Here is a 25,149-nt window from a genome sequence, read left to right as displayed (position 1 = left end):
ACAACAGACCCACACCAAGGCACATTATAATGAAAATACCTAACATACAAAATAAAGACAGAATTTTAAAAGCTGTGAGAGAAAAGAACCAAATTACATTCAGGGGGAAACCAATACGGATATCAGCAGACTTTTCAATCCAGACCCTAAAAGCTAGAAGGGCCTGGAACAACATTTTCCAAGCCCTGAAAGAAAATGGATGCCAACCAAGAATCTTATACCCAGCAAAACTTACCTTCAAATTTGACGATGAAATAAAATCCTTCCATGATAAACAAAAGCTAAAAGAATTTACAAAAAGAAAGCCAGCATTACAAAACATTCTCAGCAAAATATTCCATGAGGAAGAGATGAAAAACAAAGCAGCAAATCAGCAAAGGGAGGAATTATCCTAAAGGAATTGTCAAATAAAGGAGGAAACAAGTTGTGTCAAAGAAATAAATAAATAGAATTTAAAAAATGAACCAAATGACCGGGAAACCAAATCATATCTCTATAATAACCCTGAATGTTAATGGCCTGAATTCATCAATCAAAAGACATAGACTGGCAGATTGGATTAAAAAGAAAGATCCAACAATATGTTGCCTGCAAGAGACTCACCTCATAGAAAAAGATACCCATAGACTAAAGGTGAAAGGATGGGGAAAAACATACCATGCGCATGGACTCAGCAAAAAAGCTGGAGTATCCATCCTCATTTCCGATAGTGTGGACTTCAAGCCAAAGTTAGTCAGAAGGGATAAAGAAGGTCATTTCATACTGCTTAAGGGAAGCATAAATCAGCAAGATATAACAATCATAAACATCTATGCCCCAAACAGTGGCTCATCCATGTATGTCAAACAAATCCTTCTCAATTTCAGAAACCAAATAGACCATAACACAATAATACTAGGTGATTTTAACACGCCTCTCTCACCACTGGACAGATCTTCCAGACAAAAATTGAACAAAGAAACCATAGATCTCAATAACACAATCAATAATTTAGACTTAACGGACATTTATAGAATATACCATCCAACCAAGAGCGAATACACTTTCTTCTCAGCAGCACATGGATCCTTCTCTAAAATAGACCATATATTATGCCACAAAGCTAATGTTAGCAAATACAAGAAGATAGAGACACTAGCATGTATTCTATCAGATCATAATGGATTGAAGTTAGAAATAAATGAAAGAGTAAAACACAGAAACTATTCCAACATCTGGAGATTAAACAATATGCTATTATATGATGAATGGATAACAGAAGATATTAGGAAGGAAATTAAAAAATTCTTAGAGGTAAATGAGAACAAAGAAACATCATATCAAAATCTCTGGGACACTATGAAAGCAGTACTTAGAGGGAAATTTATTTCATGGAGCGCATTTAATAAAAGAAGTAAAACTCAACAAATAAACGACCTAACGCTACAGCTCAAAGCCCTAGAAAAAGAAGAACAGACCAACACCAAAAGTAGTAGAAGACAGGAAATAGTTAAACTCAGAGCCGAAATCAATGAAATTGAAACAAAAGAAACAATACAAAAAATTGACAAAAAATAGGGAATCTTGCAAAAATAGAAGAGAGACCCATAGAGTAGAGGAAGATGATCAAGAAGGAGGAAAGTGGGTAGGGCATAAGGAAGTACTGGGGAAGGAAATCTACTAAATAGTGCTTAGGTTCATGTATGAATATACACAAAGAATCCTGCTTATACATGTAATTATGATGCAGTAATTAAAATAATAATAGTAATCAAAGGGAGATCAGTAGAGTAGAGACAGGGTCAGGGTGATGAAGGTGGGGAGGGAAAGGGAAGTTACTGGGAAATGAGATTGATCAAATTATATAATATGCATGTGTGAATATGGCATAATGAATCCCATATGATGTATAGTTACAATGCACCAACAAAAGTAAATTAAAAATGAACATCAAAGCAAAAACTATTGTAAGCCAAAATGTATATCCTGAATTCTTTGTTAAAAGAAATTTACATGAGTAAATTGGGGAAAGTGCTTACATTTTCATTCAACTAGTTTAACTTAAAAATTTCCCTGCTTATATGTGTAATAAATAAATTTTGTTACAAGTACAAATCCATTCCCACTGAAAAACTTATTCCTTGGTGTATTGCAGGCATCAGATTATTAATTATTTGAGAATAGAATGTGCATCTAAGAATAAATTATCAACTTGCATTATCACAATATATTACAAAAAGTGTTATTATTTAAAAAATAAATTTACATAATTTTTTGTTAAACTATTCTGCATTTCAGAGCTTAGTCATTCAACTAGGCCTGACCAGGTTTATGTAGCACATGTGACTCTTCCTTGGTACAAATGCAAATAAAAAGACTCATTATACTATTTTGGCTTGGAGACACTATTGGCAAGTAAGTAAAGAGATGTAGCTTACAAACGTGGATGCATGTATTACAGGATTGATATTTTCCTATATACTATGCAAAACTGACTACAGTGAATATAATTCGTTAATTTATTTATATACCCTTTTGTTACAAAATGATTTAAGGAAGCTTAAAAAATTGATATGATAAAATAACATTTTCCACATTTTAAAAACACAGGAATGGTTCAGAAAACTGGGGCCAGCAGGAAAATTAGGTAGGGAATTTGAAATGATGCCTAGAACTGATTTTTTAATGTTCAGCATCTAGTGCTGTTTTCTGGTGACTCTTCTAATCTTTCTCTATAATTACAAATTTAATTTTATATCACTTAATAAAAATTGAAAACCACAGGTTCGATTCAATTAGCTGAGCATTCACTTCCTATTAATTCAGGTAATTAAATAGAGAAACAAAAGTCAAGTAAATAAACTGACAGGCAACTTCAGCTTAAAATAAGAAAGAAATAATCAGGCATACCATTTTAGGAGTTAGGATGCTCTCAAGAAATATCTTCAAGTTGATAGCCCTTGAAGTCAAGTTTTACCTCTGCTGCTTAAAACTAATATCAATGTGGACATAGCAATTACCTTCTTCAAGATTCTATGTCTGAAAATCTTCTGGTCCCATTTTCCTTAATGAAAGTGTTATGAGAATCAAAAAGGCTAACCAATTTGAAACTACATTATCAATTGCAAAGGGAACTAGCAATAAAATATTTTACTAGAAATAGAAGAAATAAGTTCAACATTTAAAAGAAAAAAGTAAAAGCAATTAATGTGGAGATGGACAACATTTGTTCTGTGATATTTTTCTTAGACAATAGTGGACCATCTCTGTTTCTGTCCCCACTGGCTCATAGAGAATAATCATTCTCTTCTCTTTTGCTTAACAGTTCTGTTGGGTAACAAAGTATGTGCTTTTTCTCTTGATATGTCTCTGCTCCTAACCTCCCTCTGAATTTCTAGAATTACAGTCTGTGACTGCTCAGTCCCTCAACTTAAATGCTCTTGTAGTGATACTGTGAGTCCCCTTCTTCTTGTTCCTTCTCTTCTGCCAGACCTTGAGTCTTCCTTCTGGTCACATCATCAGAAGGTTAAGTTTCCTGAAGACAAGGATTATCTGACTTGTTGATCTGGAACTGATACAAGCTTCTAATGTAGTTCTTATTCAGCTAACCTTCCTTGCAGCTAGAGCAAGATCGTGTGTTCCAATCCAGGTCAAGATGCCCCAAGAGGGACCTCCTGGGAACTTCCAGAAAAGGTCTCCTGTATATTGAAAAGAGATGTTTGAAAGAAAATATCTTTCTTCATCACTTGATTCAATGATGGTTGTGAGAGTAGCTGGTAACTGCAGCCACTTTGCAGCTATAGATGGTGAAGCAGAGAGGGAAGTGCCATTTAGCTGCTAAAGCTATGCCCTCGTAGGGTCCTTACTATGTGAGATAATATATCCTCAGGTCTGGAGAAACCAGAAGTTGATTATTCTCCTCCTTGACAGTCAAATGCTTTCTAAATAATGCCTCTTTTTCCTCCTCCAACTTTGCCTTCCTATTCTTCTTTCCAGAAGTTCATACTGGCACATTCATTACCCTCACCCACTTGCTCATTTATTCACTTGATTTTGTGCTCTTCTGGAACCTAAGCTAGGAGGATGTATTCTACCAAAGGGACACCCAGGAATAATGTTGGAATGGCTAAAAATAATAATAATAAATTATGGTCTGCACGGTGTAACCTGCTTATGCTGCCCTTATCTAGCTGCTTCTCTGTTCTTATGAGTAGTACTAATGTCAAGTTGTAGCACATTCTCCTTGTTATTCATTTCTAGAGTGGGAAAATGAACTTCATTTTCTGGCTGGCGATCATCAGAATTTTTCTAAGTTCTTAATCTATTGTTCCCATCAATACAAACACTTCCAAAATGAAAAGTATAGCTCAATAACCAAACAAAATTTTTCTTTTATTTTTTCAGGCATTTGTATATAGCAAAATGGGAACTTAGGCATAAAAGAGCAAAAAACATTTTTAACTCAAGCACTGCATGCTAAAATGAAGAAAAAAAAAAAAAAAAAAGCCCAAAGTGATTCTTCACTTACAACTCATTGTTTCACATAAAAATCTCTATTGGGTTTTAGTCAACTATTTAGTAATTTTAGATATTTTTCTAAGTGTACCATTTATGGTTGTGTTTATCTGGACATTCAACTCCTTAGATTTTAAAATGTTCCTTCAAAGCATAGTGCTATTCCAAAAATCAAAAGAAGTTTGTACTCTCCTGCTTCAGAGAAAAAAATGTAAACACTGCACATATGAAGGAATAAAACTGCCACAATTAAAATCTAACCCATCAAATTAAAAATGAAACCTTGAATGATTGCCTAGGGTATAACCGCTATGAGGTAGTTTATTCCATAAACCACTGAAAGGGGAAAATGGTATTTTTCTCCATATACTGTCACCATAACAAACGATTAAGTGCTTCTCAAAGAACAGTTCCCAGGACCCAGCCCTACTGTACTTGCCACTGGGTGTTCCACAGCAATCAACCACTTTGCACTTGACCAAGAAGGATGCTTTGGCATTTAAAACTCTAACACTCCCCAGCAAAAGTAAATATCACTGGAGATCATGATGACATTTTTTAAGTTAACAAACACACTAAAAGAAATCACTTTGGCTGTTTATGGAGTAAAAGCTCAAACAAGAAAAGTCTACCTTGAACCTTTTGTGTGGTTCTGTTGTGACAGTTGGTTTAATAATTTAAAAGAATCTGGGTGCATTTTGGAGGGTCAAGATGCATTAAATTCAACAAATATTTCCCAAGTGCTTGATATATGCCAAGCAGAGCTTTTTGGCAACTGGGGCACCTTAGTGAGGAAATACAGAGGATGAGCCCAGGATTCATGGACTTGACTTGGAGGATGATTTAAGTAAGGAAGATGAAGAAAAATTATCAGTCTTTGCTCCATAGCAACAGGGTAAAGGAAATAGAAAAGGCTCACAAGTAATATGTGTCTGCTCCCTCCCACTTGTGTGGGATGCTCACAGTACAGGTGTTCTGTCTTTGTAGACAAGGACAAAGTGAGCAGGCTCTAGCAGGATCATAGACTAGCTGTTAAAACCATTGGATGGCTTGAACATCAAGTTGAGTGGAAAGTGTTAAATGTCCCCTTCACTCTTCATTTTCAGAATGACTAAAATACATTTTCTCTTTTTTCTACAAGTAGACTCTATATCTGAGAAGTCACATCAAATGCCTCTTCTTTTTGTGGGGCGGCATCATGTTGCAGAAATAATTCACTTAGTTGCTGCATTGCTTGGGCAAAAGAAACTTGACTTTCTCTTCACGAAATGGTGGTCAAATTTAGATAAGGCAACGAGCACATAATGATTGGGCCATACTCTGGCACACAAACAGGAGTTGTTTTTCCTATAAGAAAAAGCATATGAAAATCATATACAATTATTTGGCTATATTGTCAGGGGTAGATTCTTGTTTGATGAACTGGATAACTGCTTGACACCTTTTGACTTGGCGTGCAAAAGGGGTTGTAATGAAATGCACTTTGCATGTGGGAATAAAGAGAACATGAAGCAAAGCTTGGCTTCTGAGCTTGGAATCCTCAACATAGCTTCTGACCCTTGCCCCCACTAGTGCTCATATGAAATTTCCCACGTGCACTGAGCTGGTCCTCAGCTCGGGCTGACAAGTGGGGTGGGAATGCGGTAGTTTTCCCACGTCTCCGTTGCACTCAGGGCTTTTCATCAGCCTACAGGGCGAGTGCCTTCTCTTTCTTGCCCCTATCCAAAAAAGTCCTAGTAGGAATTATGTCATATTAACCCTGAGAATGTGCTGACAGTTTTCTCCACTGAAGTTCTTATTAATTCCAAGAGTATAATATGTTGAGATTCCCAAAATCAGTACTGAAGCAATTTTCAAAACAATCAGTGTGTCAATGATTTAGTCAGTGAATGACCATTTCTATAAATGAATAATTCTTATCTTTTATATTTAGTGTTTCCAGTAAGTATCATTTTATGTTTCTAAATAGTTGTTGACAGCAGAAATGGAGGGTCATGATTTAAAGGTATGGGAATTTTAGGAGTATGGACACTGAACCAAAACCAAACAAGAACAATAACAAAGATACATTATTTTCTACCAAGAGAAAATTACAATATTTATTTAATGAATAATTACTGAGCACCATCTTCTGTCAAATAGTTTCTAGGTGCTGTGGATGTCAGTGAACAATGTGCTCACAAAACCCAACAATTCCTGCCTTTATGAGATTTGCATTCTATTAGGTATTAATGATCATAATAAGTAAAATGTAAGGTTAAATGTGATAAATGCTGTGGAAAGAAGGAAAAGAAGAGCAGGGTAAGGGACTAGGAGCATATAGGTATGGGAGCAGATCACAGCATCACACAAAGTGGTCAGGATGGGCTTTGTTTCCAAGGTGACACCTGACCATGCTTGCATAGAGCAGGCACTTTATCACTGTAGTGGAATAATAGCAGAAATCCTTTAATTTTTTTGAGTGCCTAGCATATGTTAATCCTATCCTAGGTGACCTAAAATATCATTTCTAATGGTCAAAACTATCCTATAAAGTAGGCCACTTCATCTCATTTTTTTACAGCAGGAAAATGAAGGCTTAGGGAGGTTAATCATGGGGCCCAAGATCACACAGCAAATAAATCGCAAAGCAGCAATCTTTATTTTGCTAACTCTTTCCAAAGCTCATGATCTTTCTACCCTGTCAGTGTTGCTCAAGAGTGGCTTCTCAAGGTATAGGGTAGGAAATTACTAGAACTCTCAGGCGTACATTAACAAGTACAGATTGCTGATCCCTATGTGGGTGCTACAAAATTCCATTTTCTGTGGAGTGGCCCAGGAATATGAATGTTTAACAAGTTTCCATGAAAACTCTGCCACATGCTCAAGTTTGAGAACCACTATCATAATCTGCTGCCTCAGCATTTCAATAGAGTGATCATGATGTTTGTTATCATGACCTATTTCTAGCTATAGGATTTCTAAACAAGGGCTGAAAAAGCAAATAATCATGTGCAAAAGACTGTCCCAGATCCACCCTTGACTCACGTGTTAGCCTCTGGATCTAGGTGCTTATTCTGTACTGTGGGCCAAAGCCAGGTTTGTTTCTGCCCTTGCCATTAACTCAAATCCTAGCCAAAGGAGAGAGGCAGTCCCAGCACTGGGAAATGAAGGACACATAGAACATTTTTGGGGTCCCCGCTAGGCCTCTGGGGATTTCTAGATCCCTTCCATCAGTTTTGTGGAATCACTTTCTCCAGGGTGCATTCTGCCTTCAAGAACAAACTCAGAGCCACTTCTCCTAACAAGTCTTCCCTTTCTAGTGCTAATGGAAGTGATGCCTCCCTTTCCCAGCTCGTAAAATAAACCCTTTCAAGGAATGAAGCTGCGCAATTGCTAACTACCTTTACCTATTAGACTCCCTTTGGCTTCATCTTTCCTTGTTTGGAATTTTAACAATTCTTAAAAGTTTCTTAAAAAGAAAACCAAGTGGGTTCAATCCCCAACACCACCACCACCAAAAAAAAAAAAAAAAAAAAAAAAAGGAATAGCTATATATATGTTTGCATTTTTGTCCACCCACACAGACCAGCTCTGCAAACCAACCACTAGCCTTGGTAATAACCAACTAGATTCTGAAATGCTAAATATGCCAAGAAAATCCAAAATGTAAAGTAATTAATTTTCCTCAAGAAAGAGGGGAAGTCAGTGCTGGGGCATTCAATCACACAGATTTTAGAAGTGATATTGGATATTATTCATTCAACACAGTCCTTTGGGAACTAAAGAAATCAAAGAAAATGAGATCATGCTTGGGAACAGTGGTGCAAACCTGTAATCCCAGTGGCTTGGGAGGCTGAGACAAGAATATCACAAGTTCAAAGTCAGCCTCAGGAACTTAATGAGGCCCTCAGCAACTTGGCAAGACCCTGTCTCAAAATAAAAAAATAAAAAAGGGCTGGGGATGTGGCTCAGTGGTTAAATGTATCTGGGTTCAATATCAGTGCCTGTTACAAAAAAAAAAAAAAAAAAAAAAAAGAATCTTTCCTCCCCCTTCCCTCCCACTCCACTGTTTTTTTCTCAATACATAACTCCTATAATCAAGAAAAAAGAATGAATACATTGTTGGTTAACTCTCGGAAAGGTCTCCTTAATTTTTCCATGCTCAAAGATTCTCACATATATAAAGAACAAGGATTAGTAATAGGGAAATTATACTTTACACAACTACCATTGAGTCATTCATTAATTCACCCAATATTTATTTTGTTTCTAACATGTCCTGGGCACAGGCATAACGTAGAAAAGAAAGTAAATGGAAATGAATTTACATTTTAGGGAGGAAACACATTAAAAAAAAGAAATCAGTAAAACTCTCCATTGGTATTTGTGACTGCTAACGAGAAAAAACAGGGAATAGGAATAGGGGGTGAGGACATAAGTGTCTGGGTGTGGTGATGGTGGGTGGAGGAGTTGCATTTTTGACCAAATGGTCAAGAAATTCCTCTTTAAGAAATAAAGACCATATCTTGTGAGCACACATGAGTACTACCTAAGAGAATCTCAACACCTATCCCTGCAGAGAATGTTAAACAAAGATCAGATTTGGGGAGGTTGAAAAAAGTGGAATATTGATGTTTTACCCAGCTGCTGTTAGTAATCCAGGGGGCAGGAAATGGGGAGAAGCAGAATGATACAATTAAGAGGCAGTAGCTACACTTTCAAGAAGTCCAAGAAGAGTTCTGTTAGGTGAAAAGAAATATGTGATGGTTTGTAGTTTAATATAAAGGAAAACTATGCTTAGACAGAATTTGGAGAATAGAATTAAGATTGATGAGAGGTATTATTTTGCTAAAAATAATTCAGAGAACATGAAGTAATGCCAAGACTACTTGGCAAGATGATATGTGACTTAAAACTTGATGAAAATGTTGAAAAGTTCAGACATTTGATTCATCCAAATATGTAATTAATTATGAGGATTGGGGTTGATGTGTGAAATTTATATAGAACTGATGACTAATTCAACATTTTTGAGATCTTACCATGTGCTACACAGGGACAATGTTTGAGAGATACAGAGAAGTGAGACACCATTCTACATCAGGGAAATTCTTTTACTGTGGTTTTAAGTCCATTCTCTTCCTCCTGGGCATCTAGCCTGAATGTATTTCCCAGCCTCTCTTGTAGTTAAGTGTGGCTTGTGTATAAGTTCTGGCCAATGGGATCTGAGTGCATATGATGGATGCTCCTTCTAAGTTTGCTGGTAAACCTTTGAGGATGGCAGTGTCTCAAGATACAAAGAGATGGGGTTCCTAAGTCATCACCTGGAAGGCTGTCTGCCAGATATCTGATTAGACAACAGTGTATCACATCAACAAGGTATTTACATCTCTGGTGTTAAAGTACTAAGACTTGAGGCAGCTTGTGTTGCCCAAGTAATATAATTAGTTAACACATAGATGTTTACAGTTTGTATAATGCCTTCACATATTAAATGATTCTGGCAACCACTCTGGGAATTAGATCGTATTTTCATTTTTCCCATTCTATAGGAGCTGAAATTTATACCAACTGAGCATTGAATTACTCGGTTTTAATCATATAGGTAAGATACAGAGGACAAGCATTCTAAGCCATTGGCTCTCAAATTTATTTTAAAAATTAACATAGGACAAGCATGGAAATGCATCTATGTAAGACATTTGATAAGCATAGAAAAACTCAAGAAGAGTCAAATGAGGTGATTATTATTCTTGATTGAAGGAGTCACAAAAGACTGGTGGAATTGGTAGGGTTGATGGTTCAAATTGACAAGAGAAATGAGAGAAGAAACATGGAGATAGTTTCTGTAAATTTTGACATGCAATATGAGTGGAGAACAGAAATAGAAGAGAATTGGCATTTGTTCTAATATTTCAAGGGAAGCTGGAGCAAGCAATGCAGTTTTATGAAGGAAAACAGGAACTGGAAATTCAATACAAATCAAAAAAATATTTATTGAGTGCCTGCCAGATGGAGGGCCTTCCAAAACTGTACAGAGGATACAGAGAGGAGATAACAAGGGCACAACCCTTGTCTTAAATGCATTTATAATCTACTAGGGGAAATGGTCATAAATGACCATAACACAATGTGGAATAAGATAAACATCAATAAGAACAGCAATGGGATTCAAGAGACAGAGAAGTGGCATGGGAAGTGGCGTGAGAAGGACACAGGAAGGAAAGGTGAAGCTTTATACAGGACACAGAATGTCAAAATTGACCCTGGAGAAGGTACTGTCACTGAGGATGATACATTCATGAACACATGAACTCATGAGGATCACAGATGGAATTCTAAAAAAAAAACATTTTATCAATATTTTTAACAAAGATCACTGCTTTATGAATAATTAAATGACTCCAAAATGTGATTATTGTTTAGGGGACAATGAAATGAAATTTATAATTGGTGTATGTTTAAACATGGGATTACAAACTACAGTAATATGTTACACAAATTTCTATTCCTACCAAAACTGTCTGACTGCCAATGAATTCACTCAATAACCAGCATTGCAAACCACAAGGTAGTGAATTTGTGTTTCTTTATGTCACCAGAGGCAACCAAATGGTAGTTCGCTAAGATGTCCTGCCAATTGAGAGCCACCTACCATGAACAGGGCTTCATAATTTTCAATCATCTTCTGCACCACAGCAATGATGGCAGTGCTCTCTTCAGCTCTGGCTGAGCTCTGGACTGAGAATTCTTTGTCCGATGATTTCTGTTTGTGTAACAGGTTGGGCCCAAATATGGTGGCCAAGTTTAGAGATGTCATTTTATTCCCAGTGACCTATTAGAGAAGGAAATATAAGGGCTATTGTTATGTTTGCTTTTGAAAATACTGGATGGCTCAATAATCAAAGAAAGTCTTTCCTTTTCCATTTTTTCCCTGCAAGGATGACATCATCTCTGTCAGAATCCATTAATGGTATCATCATTTTCCTTTTGTCTCATATCTTGGATTGAAGTTCAGAGTTCAGTGGTCATATCAAAAGCATATTAAACAGAAATTTGCAACTTCAGGGTGTTTATTATGAGAATGGTACTATATAAAATTTCTATCCTGTCTGTACTTAAAAATATTGATATCCATCCATCCATCTCTTCATCCATCCCTTTATCCATCAGTCTATAATCTTTTCATTGATCCTTTCACTCAGCAGCTACCACAGGCTAGGAATTTTTTATGGATACTATTTAAATTTTCTCCAACAACAATCATAGCACAGCCCTTATTTTAAAGGGCTCCCATTCTAGGAAGGAAATAAGCCTATCATTTTCAAGTAGTGAATATGAAGTACAAAACTGTCAACTCTGGAAGAATTGGGAACATTACCACAGAGGTGGTAGTATTTAGAGAACATTTGGATGGAAGAATGGCATTTGCTAGGCTGAAAAGCAGAGGTTCTGGGGAAGGAGGCAATTTCACAATGGAGAAAACACCATAAGCAGTGACAAAAACAAGGAGTGCCAGGAAGCTCAGTGTGGCAGGGGGTGTTGCAGGAAAGGTGGCATCTTTCTACTAACAATCTATGGCCCAGGCAATGGCAGATGCAGTGGAATGAGAATAACTGGGACACACCACCAAAATCTAGGTTACAGTGGTTAGCTTTACAATTAAGTTGGAAGAAGTAGGGGTGAAGAGCAGCATCCAAAATTATCAAGGTAGAGAAGAATGAGAGGGATAATACTGAGGGTGAGGATTCCATGTTTGAAAAAACAAACAAAAAATGGAAAGACAGTAGGCAAGAAGATGGAGGACTGAGGTCTAATTTGTTAGTCTTCAACAACCTTAAGGAGCACCTGATGAAGCAGGCCAAGATTGGGTCAGACTAAGAGAAACCTGTGGCTGAAAAGAAATGCTAGGGGAATTTCAAGTGTTTAATCCCCTGTGGTAGATGTTCACCAAGGTATTCTGCTCCCCTCTAGATTGAACTCTGGTGGTTCTGATGGCCTAGTTCACAGCCATTTTGGTGGTGTGGCAAGAAGTAGAAACAGTGAATGGAGATATTTTCTTCAAAAGGTCTCACAGAGAAGGAGGGAGTAAGATGGGAGGATCTAAAGGTGGATACATGGTGAAAGAAAGGAACTAATCTTTAGCTTGAAGTGTAAAAGAATGACTCATGTTTGATATATCAAGAAATAGAAAGCAGGGCTGGGGATATAGCTCAGTTGGTAGAGTGCTTGCCTCATAAGCACAAGGCCCTGGGTTCAATCCCCAGCACTTAAAAAAAAAAAAAGAAATAGAAAGCACAGGTGAGCATTTAGAAATCATATGTCCATAATTTCACCACTTCCAAGAACCAACTGTTCACATATTTGTCTTTTTTTTTTTTAAAGTTGCTGATGGACCTTTATTTTATTCATTTATTTATATGCAGTGCTGAGAATTGAACCCAGTGCCTCACACACACAAGGCAAACACTCTACCATTGAGCCCCAGCCCCAGCCCAAGTCATCCAGTTTTAATTGAAAATATAAACCATGCAATATCAGATGTACAGGATAAATTGTCATGTACCACTCTAGACGAGGATGTCTTAGATACGGGGACTGTGTCAGCACTTCTTTTTTTTTTTTAAATTCATTCTGTTATTCCCCCCCCACCCCTCTTATCCCTCTATACAGTCCCTCCTTCCTCCATTCTTGCCCCCCTCCCCCCCTCCATTATGTGTCATCATCCGCTTATCAGCGATATCATTCGTCCTTTAGTTTTTTGAGATTGGCTTATCTCACTTAGCATGATATTCTTCAATTTCATCCATTTGCCTGCAAATGCCATAATTTTATCATTCTTCATGGCGGAGTAATATTCCATTGTATTCACATGCTTTTCTCTGTGCAATTATATGTGTGTGTGTGTGTGTGTGTGTGTGTGTGTGTGTGTATCTGTTATCTCTTTTTAAGAACTGGGCTCACACTCCATATATTATTTTGTGCTTCACTTATTGTCTCTTACCAATATATACATTGATCTGTCAATTTAAAAAAAAGTCCTCTCTTAGGCCTTTATTGGTTTCTAGTATCCTATTGCATGAACAGATCCTGATTTGTTTTAACCACAGCCAACTAATGGTATTTATGTTGTTTTCAATGTTCTGTTATTATTAAAAATGGTATAAAACAGTGTACTCACAAAGATGCTTTGTGAGATTGGCTGAGTACTATCTTAGGAGTAATTCCTACAAGCTGAATCAAAATAAGAAATAGGAGAAATTATAAAGGCTTGGGATTTATTTTTACTTCTTTTTTCACATGGAAGGGAGAGTCTGGGTAAGTTTCTCTAGGTTGTGATTTCTCTACCTCAGCATTTGTGACATGTGGGGCCAGAAAATTCTTTGCTGCAGGGTCTGCTCTGTATGGCAGGATGTTGACTGAACTTGGTCTACTAAATGCTACTAGTGCCCCTCCACCTACAGTTGTTTTGTCCCTCCTTTGGTCAGTGTGAATTTTAATTTCTCAATACCAGATGAGAATCTAGGACTGATGTTTCCTCTGGGAAGATGTACACAGTCTTTGAGAAGGACATGGATGCCAGCATAGAATTTAGGAGTCTTAATGAACAGCTGAGATGAAAGTCCCTGAGTTCTGCCCTCTTCCTGTGGAGCATAGGGCTGCTGGCACACGGGGTTGCTTTATTTTTAGAAGGTGAGGCCATTTTCAGGTAAATGATTTGCTGCCAAGGGAAATTATTCTGTGAGGTAGACACTAGGAATTTAAAATAAATCACCCCTTCTGTAGGACTTTCCTTTTTTTGTGGAAAGGATAAGAAATCATTCATTTATTAATTTGGTTTTTTTTTCTTTTATCATGTTGATACAAAGCTTGACAAGTTCTCATTTCTCTTCCTGGGAATTCATGGTTAAGGATAAAATCAAATATGTGTCATTTTCAAATTTCTCCATTTAGAACTCAGAGGCAAATATAGTGCTTCCCCTCCTCACTTTAAAGTAATATTAGGGTTTTCTCCATTTTTAACATTAACAAATGGAAGATTTTGTTTTCTTTTAAAAGAATGTTTGGTGCAAGGACAGTCCAGGGCTCTGTTTCCGATCTCTCCTTCTCTGGTTGCTATTCTGGGAATGCAATACAATCTGTCTGTAAAATTGCACATAGATTCCAGCTGCAGACCAAGCTGCTGTGGTTTGTTACTGCTCTTTGGTTTTGCTTTGTTTTTCTGTTTTATTGTTATTTAAACTGGAAAGGGGATTTGCTCGAAGACCCTTGCTCGAAGATCTTTCACCCTTGCTCCCCATGTTTCAGCATATATTTAAATGTACATATATGGTATGTCTAGGTAATACACGCACTGGAGACCAGGACATTATTGCATTATTTAATTAGCCAGCCAATATAAGGAAAATTTTATCTTCACTAAATAAGCAGCCTGGATCATTTCTAGGCCTCATATAAATAGCTCACTTTTATTAAAAGTCTAGTGTGTACAGACTCTGGGCTAGGGGCTTTGCACAGACCATTTCAACTCTTTCTCAGTATAAGCTTCCAATGCAGCTGCTGTTGCTTTTATTTTATAGATGGTGTGGCCCCAGAGCTAGGAGTCAGTGCAGTAAAAAGGGAAGCTAATGGCCGCACTCCAGGTGGCCTCATACTGTCATGTGGATGCACCTCCCCCAGTTAGCTGTAGGCTTGGCAGACGTGTTGTGGCATGGGGTGATGGGAAAATGAGCTTTAAAACCGGGCTGGAGGAGGCAGAGGCAGGGCAGGCACTGAACCTGCCAAAGTTCCAAAGCCAATTTACCACTTCCTAGAGGCATTTACCTCCTCAAAGATCAGTCATCTTAGCTCTATATTGATTCTTTTTTGCCTTGTACATAAACCCTTTGAGAACTCCATGCCAACTACGGACTCTCTCACCACAGGATCCCATATTCACACCGCCTTTTCCATGCAATGCCAGGGGGTTCTTGGACTCTGAAAACCCAATGCTCTGGAGGTTTCAATCTTTTTTACTACTCTATTCTTTCTAGAAGAAATGAAATTTTTCTCAGATTTGGGAATTTCTTTTTTCCCTAAGTGGCAGAGCAAATAGCAAACTAAGTAACATGGAACAAAACAAAACAATACAAGAAAGCAAAACACCACGATTCAATAAAATATCACTATTATTACTTCAAAAAAACACTGATTGATTAGTCAGTAATTTTCCTCATGCCTTTCTTTTATACATCTTTCAGGTCCCACCAGCTAATGGTACATTTGATTTCAAGCACCTACTAGAAAGGAAATGTTATGTTCACTTTATAGATGAGGAAGCTCAGACCTTCCCCCAGCTCCAACCCAGTTTTCCTTCCTCTTCCTCTGTTTCATCAAAACAAGGTCATGCAGCAAGGTGTTGACAGAGCCCCTGTGAGCCTTTGGGCTTCTTGACAATCTGATTTAGTTCTTTTCCATGTTGCAATTCGTAAAAACAGTGACACAAAAACTGGATAATATAAACTAAGAAATAGGTAAGAGAAGTTGAAAAATGCTTTGTTTCTTGACCTTATTTTATAATTAGATTTGCAGCCCATTCTGTGTTCTCTTCCTGCTCATTTCAAACCAACTCAAAACTATTAAACATAGAACCTTTCTCTTTTTTCTCTATCCCTGCCCTTAACTTGCACTCAAGGAGTTTATCTAATTCCTAACCCTATGCCATGATTATGTGGCCCATCTACTCAATCCCAAGGTGTTGACAGAGCACCTGTGGCCTATCTACTCAATCCCTCTGCACCCTTTGATATGTTGCTTATATTCTGTGTCCTACATGGAGCCATTCCTAACTCTTCTGTCCCATGTTCATTCCTTTTCTGAATTTTGACTATGACTTTGCACTGCATTCCCTCATTCTACCTTGTGTCTTCACCTCCTCCACCTCCTAGATGCCACAGTATCTTCAGAACAATCATTGGAAAATTCCTGAATGGCAATAATTGGTTTAGAGGAACTCAGGGCAGGTACTCAGGACTTACATGACTCAGATACCAAGATCATCCTTAAATGGAAACATTTATAAAAGTAATTGCTGTTTTCTGTATTGCTGTTGATAAAAAAGCTTTCTAAGTCACTCTCCCCCTGTCTCAAATCAATCTACAGCTTGACTTATATCACCTGTTACCCAAGCCTTCCAAAGATTCAGGTCTTAATAGAATCAATCACCTAACCCAACCCCTCAGAGGAATGAAATAATCTATGAACATGGCCCAAATTCCTGTTGTCTTCTCAGTACTGACTCTGCTCTGTAGTCTTTATTTGAGACCAAGAAGGCTGCACAGGATGATTGCTTTCATGTAGCTTCCAACCTCTTCAGGGAAGCAATAATGTTCTTATATTTCCCCTACTGCTCTAATCATTGGTTATTAGTTCTTCATTTTGATGCAAGGTTTAGAGTGTCTGGAAACTTTCACAATCCCTTGCTTCCTTGTACAACTTTATTGTTACTAGGATACTTTTATATTCCTTAGAGTAAACTAGGCCTCTTAAACACTGTTCAGTGCCTGTGAAGAATTTATGTTGGTGAGATAGAATCTTGCTATGTCGTGTACTTCTGGGCTCAAGCAATTCTCCTGCCTTAGCCTCCCAAATAGTGGGACTATAGGTGTGCACACTGTGTCTGGATCCTAGTTGGAATTTGCCTTGCCTGAGTTCAGATGATGAAGTCCAGGAAGGCAAATAGATTTGTTCAAGGACACACGGTCATTGGATTATAGAACCAGCAGATCTTTACAAACAGGAGTAACTGTGACTCCTCTCAACCCAAGTAGAGACTTGACAATGTTTTGTTTGACATATTTTTGGTTGTCACAACTTGTGGGGGTACTACTACTGCCATCTAATATGTAGCAGCCAGGGATGCTGCTAAACAAACTACAACATACAGGGCAGCATCCACAACAAAATATACTTGGTCCCAAATATCAATCAGACAGAAGCTAAGAAAACCCTGAGATAGACCCAGTGTAGAATTTTATTTAATTTCTTCTAAATCCTATTTTACATTTATTTTCTCAGTAAGTTAGAATGGCTTGGGTTTGAAGCACAGCTGGATATTTACTAGTCATAAAATCAATCTGACCATTAGCCATTATGACAACTTTGTGTGAATTAGAAAAAGGAGGGCTTCCCTCAAGATATTTTACTATCGTCTGCTAGGTTATGGTCCTAATAACTCTGCAAATCTACAGAGGCTGTTAGGTACATGGCACCTCCTCAGAGTGGTGAAATGTACAAATGTACCACTTGCATGACCCTAAGTGGGGTTCCCTGTGGGGTACTGGGTAAGTTATTTAACCCCTTTGGTCCTCAGTTTCCACCCTGAAACATGTAGACAATGATAGCTCTCTTGCCTGTTAGGAGAATTAATTTGTGTGTGTGTTTGTGTATATGTGTACATGTAAATATTATATATGTATATATAACATATACATATTATATGTAATATACACATATGTACATATATGTGTATATACATATGTATATATACATATATATGTGTGTGTGTATATATATATATTTACCAAGCCAGCACATGAGAAGAGAGACATAAATTGTAGCTGGTGTTACAACATGATGAGTTTCATTTATCAAAGAATGTTTTCTTTTGGCATAGGCAATGGAGACTTGTTCAGTTGGAATGAAAAAATGTCTGAAAATTATCCTAAAAACACAATATTATAGAAAGTTTGATTGGACTTTTCACTTTCCTCAATGCATTCTTAATCATCTGAAACACAACCTTCTCCTTCTCACATACCACACAGGGAATGTCACAGAGGCAACTGGTATACCTTCTGACATGGGGCTCTGTCTTACCTAGTTATCAGGCAGATGACTCTACAGTTTCTGTTAAATCTTCAGTCAATAAAGGCTGACACCCAGACAGGTAATATAACTACGTAACAATTATGAGAATTATAGTATATCCATTAAAGAGCTGTGTATGCTGAAATGAGGTGTCAGGGTCATATTTTGAAACCTGAAGCTAGTAGGGGTTTCACTAATTATAACTCCCATAGAGATAAATGGCTAACTCAGGAAAGTTCCATTCTCACACTCATGGGAAGGAGAAATGCAGAATTGCTTTTCTAGATTAGAGTGAAAAAATGCATACGACCATCTACTTTGGGAACTAAATTTGACAAGCCCAGAACTGAATCCAAAATATAGCTGAGCTCTGTTTAACAGCAATTTAAATAAGTTTCTGTGATTAAGTAAATTTGGAGTGGCTGCGGTCCCTTCTTGTTAATTAACAGTGCATGTTAGTTAGCATATTAAAGGGTTCAAGCCCTCCTGGGAAATCTGATGGCAGGGAGATGTTTTCCTGCATGGGATCAAAGGGGAAAGTTCTATATTTGTGAACGTGATGACTAAACAGAGTGACTGCTAGTAGGCCATTTAAAATAGAAGCCAACACTTCCTTTGTCTAAGGATGAAACCAAAAAAATTCCTTGAAAAACATCTTGAAGCCTGAGTTTGACTAAACCTGAGGAGTGATTAAGTTCAACCAGAACATGCCTAAAGGTTCTGTGGGACTATGCTAAACCTGTCTCTGTCAGTTGATGCCATGTGGCATTGAGATGCAAGAGCAAAATTAAACCTTCCACTTCCCTCTATGTCTGGTTTGGAAGCAAGACAGTCCCTCCATTGCATTTGGCAAATCCCTATGGCGTGGGGAGTTTTAGGGAGAGAAAAGATTCCTCTAAGTAAAGATACTGAACTTCTTGCTCCTAGTGCAAATGAGACCTCCAGAGACAAACTGAGAGAATAAGAAGGGGATGTCTTATGTGGGCTCCAAGTTAAAGAAGCAGATCAAACCAGGTAGCCTCCTCCCACCTTCACTGCTCTGCTTTTACATGATTGCAATCACCTATAGCACATTGTTTGTCTTCTCACGAACAGAAGTTCAGGGTTTTGAGTGAGAGTCTCATTTGGAAGCATCCTTGAAGTATACAAGGAGGCTAATGTGCTTTTAGGGACTGCCCTCCAGAGAAGACTTTGTATTGGTCTCTTTCTTAATAGGTCAGAGATGGGGAGGTGTCATTTTCTCCAATTGGTGGCCATATTGATGGCTTGCTCTTTTAAAAACCAGGAAAAAGGAAGAGTCACAGCATCTATGGCAGTGAAGGGGTCCATACCTCTTGCCCATCTTTGCTGACATTGTCATCAGCATGCCTGGCCACGATGGAGAGGAACTGTAGGAGACGGTGGAGGGTGTCGCAGTTGCAGGGAGGTAGAAGGTAGATGAGGAGCTGCAAGGTGCCCAGTTGTTCCTCTGGTTCCAACACTATGAAAAGCAGACAGAATTACTCTCAGTAAGAACAAGGGAAACTCACATGGTTCAGGTCAGAGAAGGAGGAATCACTTCTCTTCAACTGACTTAATAAAGAAGTTACCAAGGAAAGTCACAATTTATGCCTTCGCCTTTCTCCCATTACTCTAGCAATTTAGTCACAAGGTGCTATGACAGAAAGAACAAGTAGACCTGGGGAAATAGAACATCTAGAGACTTCATGGGAAAGGTGGCTCCATTCCCCTTACTTTCAACTTCTTCCTTTCTTTGGAATTACTCATCCTGATTTAATGGATTTAAGTCCATTGTTGGTAAATATTTACTAAGAATGGCCTAGAATTGGTGGATGTTCTGAAATTTGAACTTGTAATGGATTTGAGGTCTTTTTCTGTTGAGAAATACCCAAGGGACAGATTTTTTGTTGGTAGCACCTGAGACGTGTCACAAAGACACGTTTTGTTTCACTGTTGTGATACCATTTGAATCAAAGCATTGGAGGAAGATTTCTATGCAGGATGACACAGCTGTGTCCTATCTCTCTTCCACCTGGACCTCCATGGAGTCTGTATCTACAGTCCAGAAGCAAGTACATTGAAAGCTGTGCCATCTTTCTTCCCCTGAAATGTTTTGTGCCCCCTTTGGTCCTTTTGGGTTCTTTGACTCCTCTTTTCTTATACAGAATTATTAACTCATTTTTAGGCACAGACTTGATGTGATCTCTCACTGGTACACCAAAGAATTAATTTATAGCACTTTTTTACTGTCCTGGGGGTCATTTGAGAGCATACCAAATTCTTCTTGACTATTTCCATTTGTTTTATTATAACTTCTTCTTGCTAATCCTCCCTAGGGTGAATCTCAGGAAATTCCCTAAATACCACATTCATTAGAGACTGATAAATAAGGACTAAAACACTTATTGGAAAGCACATTCATAAGTTTTCATGAGTGAGTTGGACATCCAATTATTCCAGGGATACTTTCCCACAAATATGGCTGTATTACGTACAGAGAGTGTTGATGAAAGCTGTGTACAGCTCCCTAGTAAGAAGGGGATCTGGCATGTCCCTTAAGAACTCCTTCAACAAGGCTGCTACATCATGGACGCTGTGCTCCTCTTCCAGAGAGACATCAATCCCACGGTCGAATTCCTCACGTAACTGGAAAAATAATGGTTGAAGAGGCATTCACATAACATACCTCAGTGTTCAGAGTCCACCAAAAGAAATGCTTTGATGCATAACATCTGGTATTAAGTCCACACAGACCCCAAGAAGGAAAAGTAAACAATATACCACTTTGATCCTCAGATCTACCCAACCTATGAATATATATGTATTTATATCCATGACTACATATAAATATACATACACATAATACACATATCCATGACTACATATCCATGTTTAAATGTCTCCTTAAATAAAACCATGCATTTCCAGTTAATGATGTAAGCAGAGGGGCTCAGTCACCACAACCAGAGTGTGGGGAGCAAGGGGTAAGGGATAGAAGAGAATTTGGGTCAACTGTAAATATGGGAGGGAGAAATCAATGTATTACACAGTAATTATGCATGTTACTAATCCTGTTATGTTGGAATTTTTATATTTTATTGAGGTACTCAACAAGAAAATAAGAAGACCACTCTTTAAATAATGGAACTAAAAACCCTGATAAGATATTTGTGACTAAGGCTTAAAACATGACAATATCTAAATAAAAGCTATCCTAGATTTGTCGAAGTAGCCTTATGAGCAGAAGGATTTCCTGCCTTAATTATTATATTAAGTCTATTAACACTTACAGCAGCAGGAAAACCCAACAGTAAAAAGAGTAATAATTCCACATCATACTTTCATCTTTGACTAACTCGATTTCTTTTTATGCATTGTTCTTCATCGTAGAAATAATTATGCCAGTCCTTGAATTTACCCTATGTAGTAAGCTCTGATGAGAATTCATTTGTTCTATCATTCATTCATACATTCATTCAACAAACATTTACTGCATTTTTCCTGTGTGCCAGGCTATATTTTAGACCCTCCAAGTACACTGGTAAATAAAAAGACAAATTCCTACCCTTCTCTATCTCTCAGACTAGTAGAAACAAGGTGAGAAACAGATAAACCCACAAATAATTAGCTCTTCTTTTTTGACTAGTGTTCTGAAGCAAAGGTTCAGCGTGCTAAGGAGTGACATAATAAAGTAGAATGGGGAATGAGTTAGAGCATATTTCATACTTGGAATATAGTTCTAAGGGACCACTAATTATATTTATTGGGTAATCTTTAAAACTTCATGGAAAGATTTTCCATTAAGTGACTGATGAATAATTTCTGGCACTCTCTATTTGTCTACCTGATGTGAGTACACATCACTGTCCTGAATTGCTCATTGATTCCAGACAACTCACTATCAGTGAGTGTCAGGCAGGTAGACTGGAGAGGGCTTCCATCAGCACCACTCCAACAGTGTTTATTGAGACACGTTTCTTTTCTGAGCGCAAGCATGCAGAAAGAATGGACTGTTCGAAGAGCTTGGCCTATAAAGTAAGAGTGACTGATTAAATTGTGTGATCTTGAATTTATTTTCTAAATTTCTCTAAGCCTCAAAAGAAAGGGGTGAGGAGGACTACTTTCACAGCTGGTGGGTAGATTCATTGAGATGATATTTGTGAAAATATTCTACAATTCCACACAGGTGAGAGGCCTAAGAAATGTTGCAATGCTATCTTCTTTCTTACAAGTCCTCTTATAAAATGTCAAATGTTGCTTAGTAATATCTTGTGTGACCATTAAGAATAAAAAGCCACCTACCAATTAGAGAGTGTCCTACTTTTGAAGGAGATTTTTATCTTGACAAAAAAATAAGGGGCATTTATTTCAATTACTTTTGATAATCTAAACAAATATCATTTCATCAGTTTCATCCAACTAAAATTTGTTTTTATTTGGCTTCTATTTTGAGTTGGTGAGTTCCTTATTTCCTTCTGTTGGAACGAACAGAAGGAAAATAATCATTTTAATTTTGTTTCACCAACAAATGAACTCTTTTTTCAAAGGATTCAAAGGATGGTTTGCCTTTTATGAAGCCATCGTGAACACAAAGACCTGTCTGATCATAGGAACTTATTCTTGACAGTCTAATATCAAATTTCTATTGCAAGAATGTTCTATAATACTGAGAGAAATCAAGGACTATGGTCTTATGATAATGGAATTGGGGATCAATTGTTTCATGGAAGCTTAAGAATTATTTTTGGGGCTGGGTTTGTGGCTCAGTGGTAGAGTACTTGCCTCGCATGTATGAGGCACTGAGTTCATTTCTCAGCACCATATAAAAATAAATATATAAAATAAAGGAAAAGATAAAAGAAAAAATTTTTAAAAAATTATTTTTGAAATAATAAAGGCATAAACATAGTATCTTATGTAAGAATATTAATGACATTTTCATATAACATTTTAGTAAAAACAGGTATAATTATTTTATATTTATTGCCACTGAATAGGTACTCTCTGAATCTCCTGCTTTCACAGTTTCAGTAAGATGGTCATCAAATGGTTTTCTTTGACTGAACATGGCATAGACATGTCCAGACATTTTCTTTCAATTGCTTGATCCTGACTCTATAACAACTTTTCTGAGCTTCTGAGTTGTTACATTTTATCTCCTGGAACTAAATTATACTATAATCAGTTGGAGGATAGAGAAAATATGTTCAGAGGGGAATTTGCATAAATTGAACTGGAACATGGTAATTCAATTAAAAGTTAAATGGAATGGACAATATAATCTTGACCTTTTACTTACTTGTCTCACTCTCTTTTTTGAGCTTCCAACTCGGAATATCCCCACTGTCTGGAGGCCTGTGAATAAGCAAACAAAATCAGTAATCTCGTTTTATGTCTTGAGACTCTGGAGGAAATCATAGTAGAAATACAACAGAATGCCATTCCAGTGCTGTACCATGGAGAGCAACAGTGACTTCACAGCATGTAGAAACTCTTCCTAGTCCCATACTACTTGTATTCCCTAGATGCCAAAGGTTAGCCTTTTCAGCATCAGATTTATTCTGTGTAAAGGCTTTTGATGAAAAATTTCTACATAATATTATATATTTCTAAACTTCTCCATAGGAAATAATATTGTAACATTTCTTCATTATTCAGAATAATTACCTAAAGGTGCATTTTACATGGATTTTAGTTTTTATCATCACGTTTAACATAGAAGTTTCTTGTTTGTCTAATTATTAAAACGTACCTCTTAAGGAAATCCATAAAATGCAGAAAATATAAATAGTACTTTAAAGATACCTGATACAGAAATAATCACTTAAAATTTTGGTTCATTTTTATCTAGCCTTTTATATCTGTATCTATCTATATAAACATAAACTTATATATATGTATATATAATTATATATAAATTTATAAATTTGCATCTATGTATAATTACATCTATATATAAATATATAAATTTATATATAAATATATATAACTACATATATTTACATATATACACATATATATAAATTTATCTACAGAGAGAATGCCACCACCTAACCACAAATATTCATGTCATTAAACATTCCCTTGTAAATGTCATATAAAATGAATGCAAAATATTTTGTTATATGAATGGACCATGATTAGTCCAAATTTCCCCCAAATGCATATGTCTCCCCAAAATACAAAGACTTGCTTTATAATGATAAATGGTCCTACTCAGAACAAGTCTGTTCACATATCTTTGGTCACATTTCTGATTGCCTTATGATCATGTCCTATATGTGGAACTACAGGGTCATTGCATCAAAAAAATAACCCTAACTGCTACATCAGTAGTGCTCTAAAAAATTAGCTTTTTTTTTTTTTTAAAAACAGTAATATCACTACAATGTAGTAAAAATTTCAACAATAGTTCTTTAATAGTATCAAATTTCCAGTAAACATCCATATAAGATTCACAAAGTGTTTCATGGTCATTGTACCTCTTAGCCTCTTAATTTGTATCTTACCCCTCCTTCTGTTACCCTCCCAACACATATAATAATGAGTTTGATGAACAGATAGTATTGATTTCCAGATGTTTTTATCCGTCCATCATCTGTATTTGGACACTATGTGGTAACATTTATATGTTCCTCTATCCCCTTTATTTCCTATAGATAGTTAGGGCAGATTTTTCTGTGGTACACATGTAATTTGGGAGTAAATACATTACAAGAAGCATTGTGCTCTTCCTTCAGGGGGCGTAGAATATCCAAAAGGCTCTCCTTGTTCTTTTGTGACTCATTAATCATTGCCACTGATGGGCATCATCTATACTTATTG

The 25,149-nt window shown here is 37.0% G+C and overlaps 1 protein-coding gene across 8 annotated transcripts in view; it reads right to left on the bottom strand.

Annotated features, from left to right (window-relative positions):
• The window catches only part of ARHGAP6 (Rho GTPase activating protein 6), a 483,185-nt gene that overhangs the window by 38,559 nt on the left and 419,477 nt on the right, over positions 1–25,149 (bottom strand). For all 8 annotated transcript variants that reach the window (XM_079123129.1, XM_079123130.1, XM_079123131.1 and 5 more), the window contains 4 exons: positions 23,624–23,679; positions 20,820–20,970; positions 19,656–19,804; positions 11,132–11,311 (listed from right to left, as the gene is read on the bottom strand). In XM_079123129.1, coding sequence (XP_078979255.1) covers positions 11,132–11,311; positions 19,656–19,804; positions 20,820–20,970; positions 23,624–23,679 — 536 coding nt within the window. The remainder of the gene's footprint in view (positions 1–11,131; positions 11,312–19,655; positions 19,805–20,819; positions 20,971–23,623; positions 23,680–25,149) is intronic.

Source organism: Sciurus vulgaris (assembly GCF_902686455.1).
Source record: "Sciurus vulgaris genome assembly, chromosome: X".
Classification (NCBI taxonomy): Eukaryota; Metazoa; Chordata; class Mammalia; order Rodentia; family Sciuridae; genus Sciurus; species Sciurus vulgaris.
The sequence above is the reverse complement of the archived record's forward strand: the minus strand, read 5'-3'. Positions and strand labels throughout refer to the sequence as shown.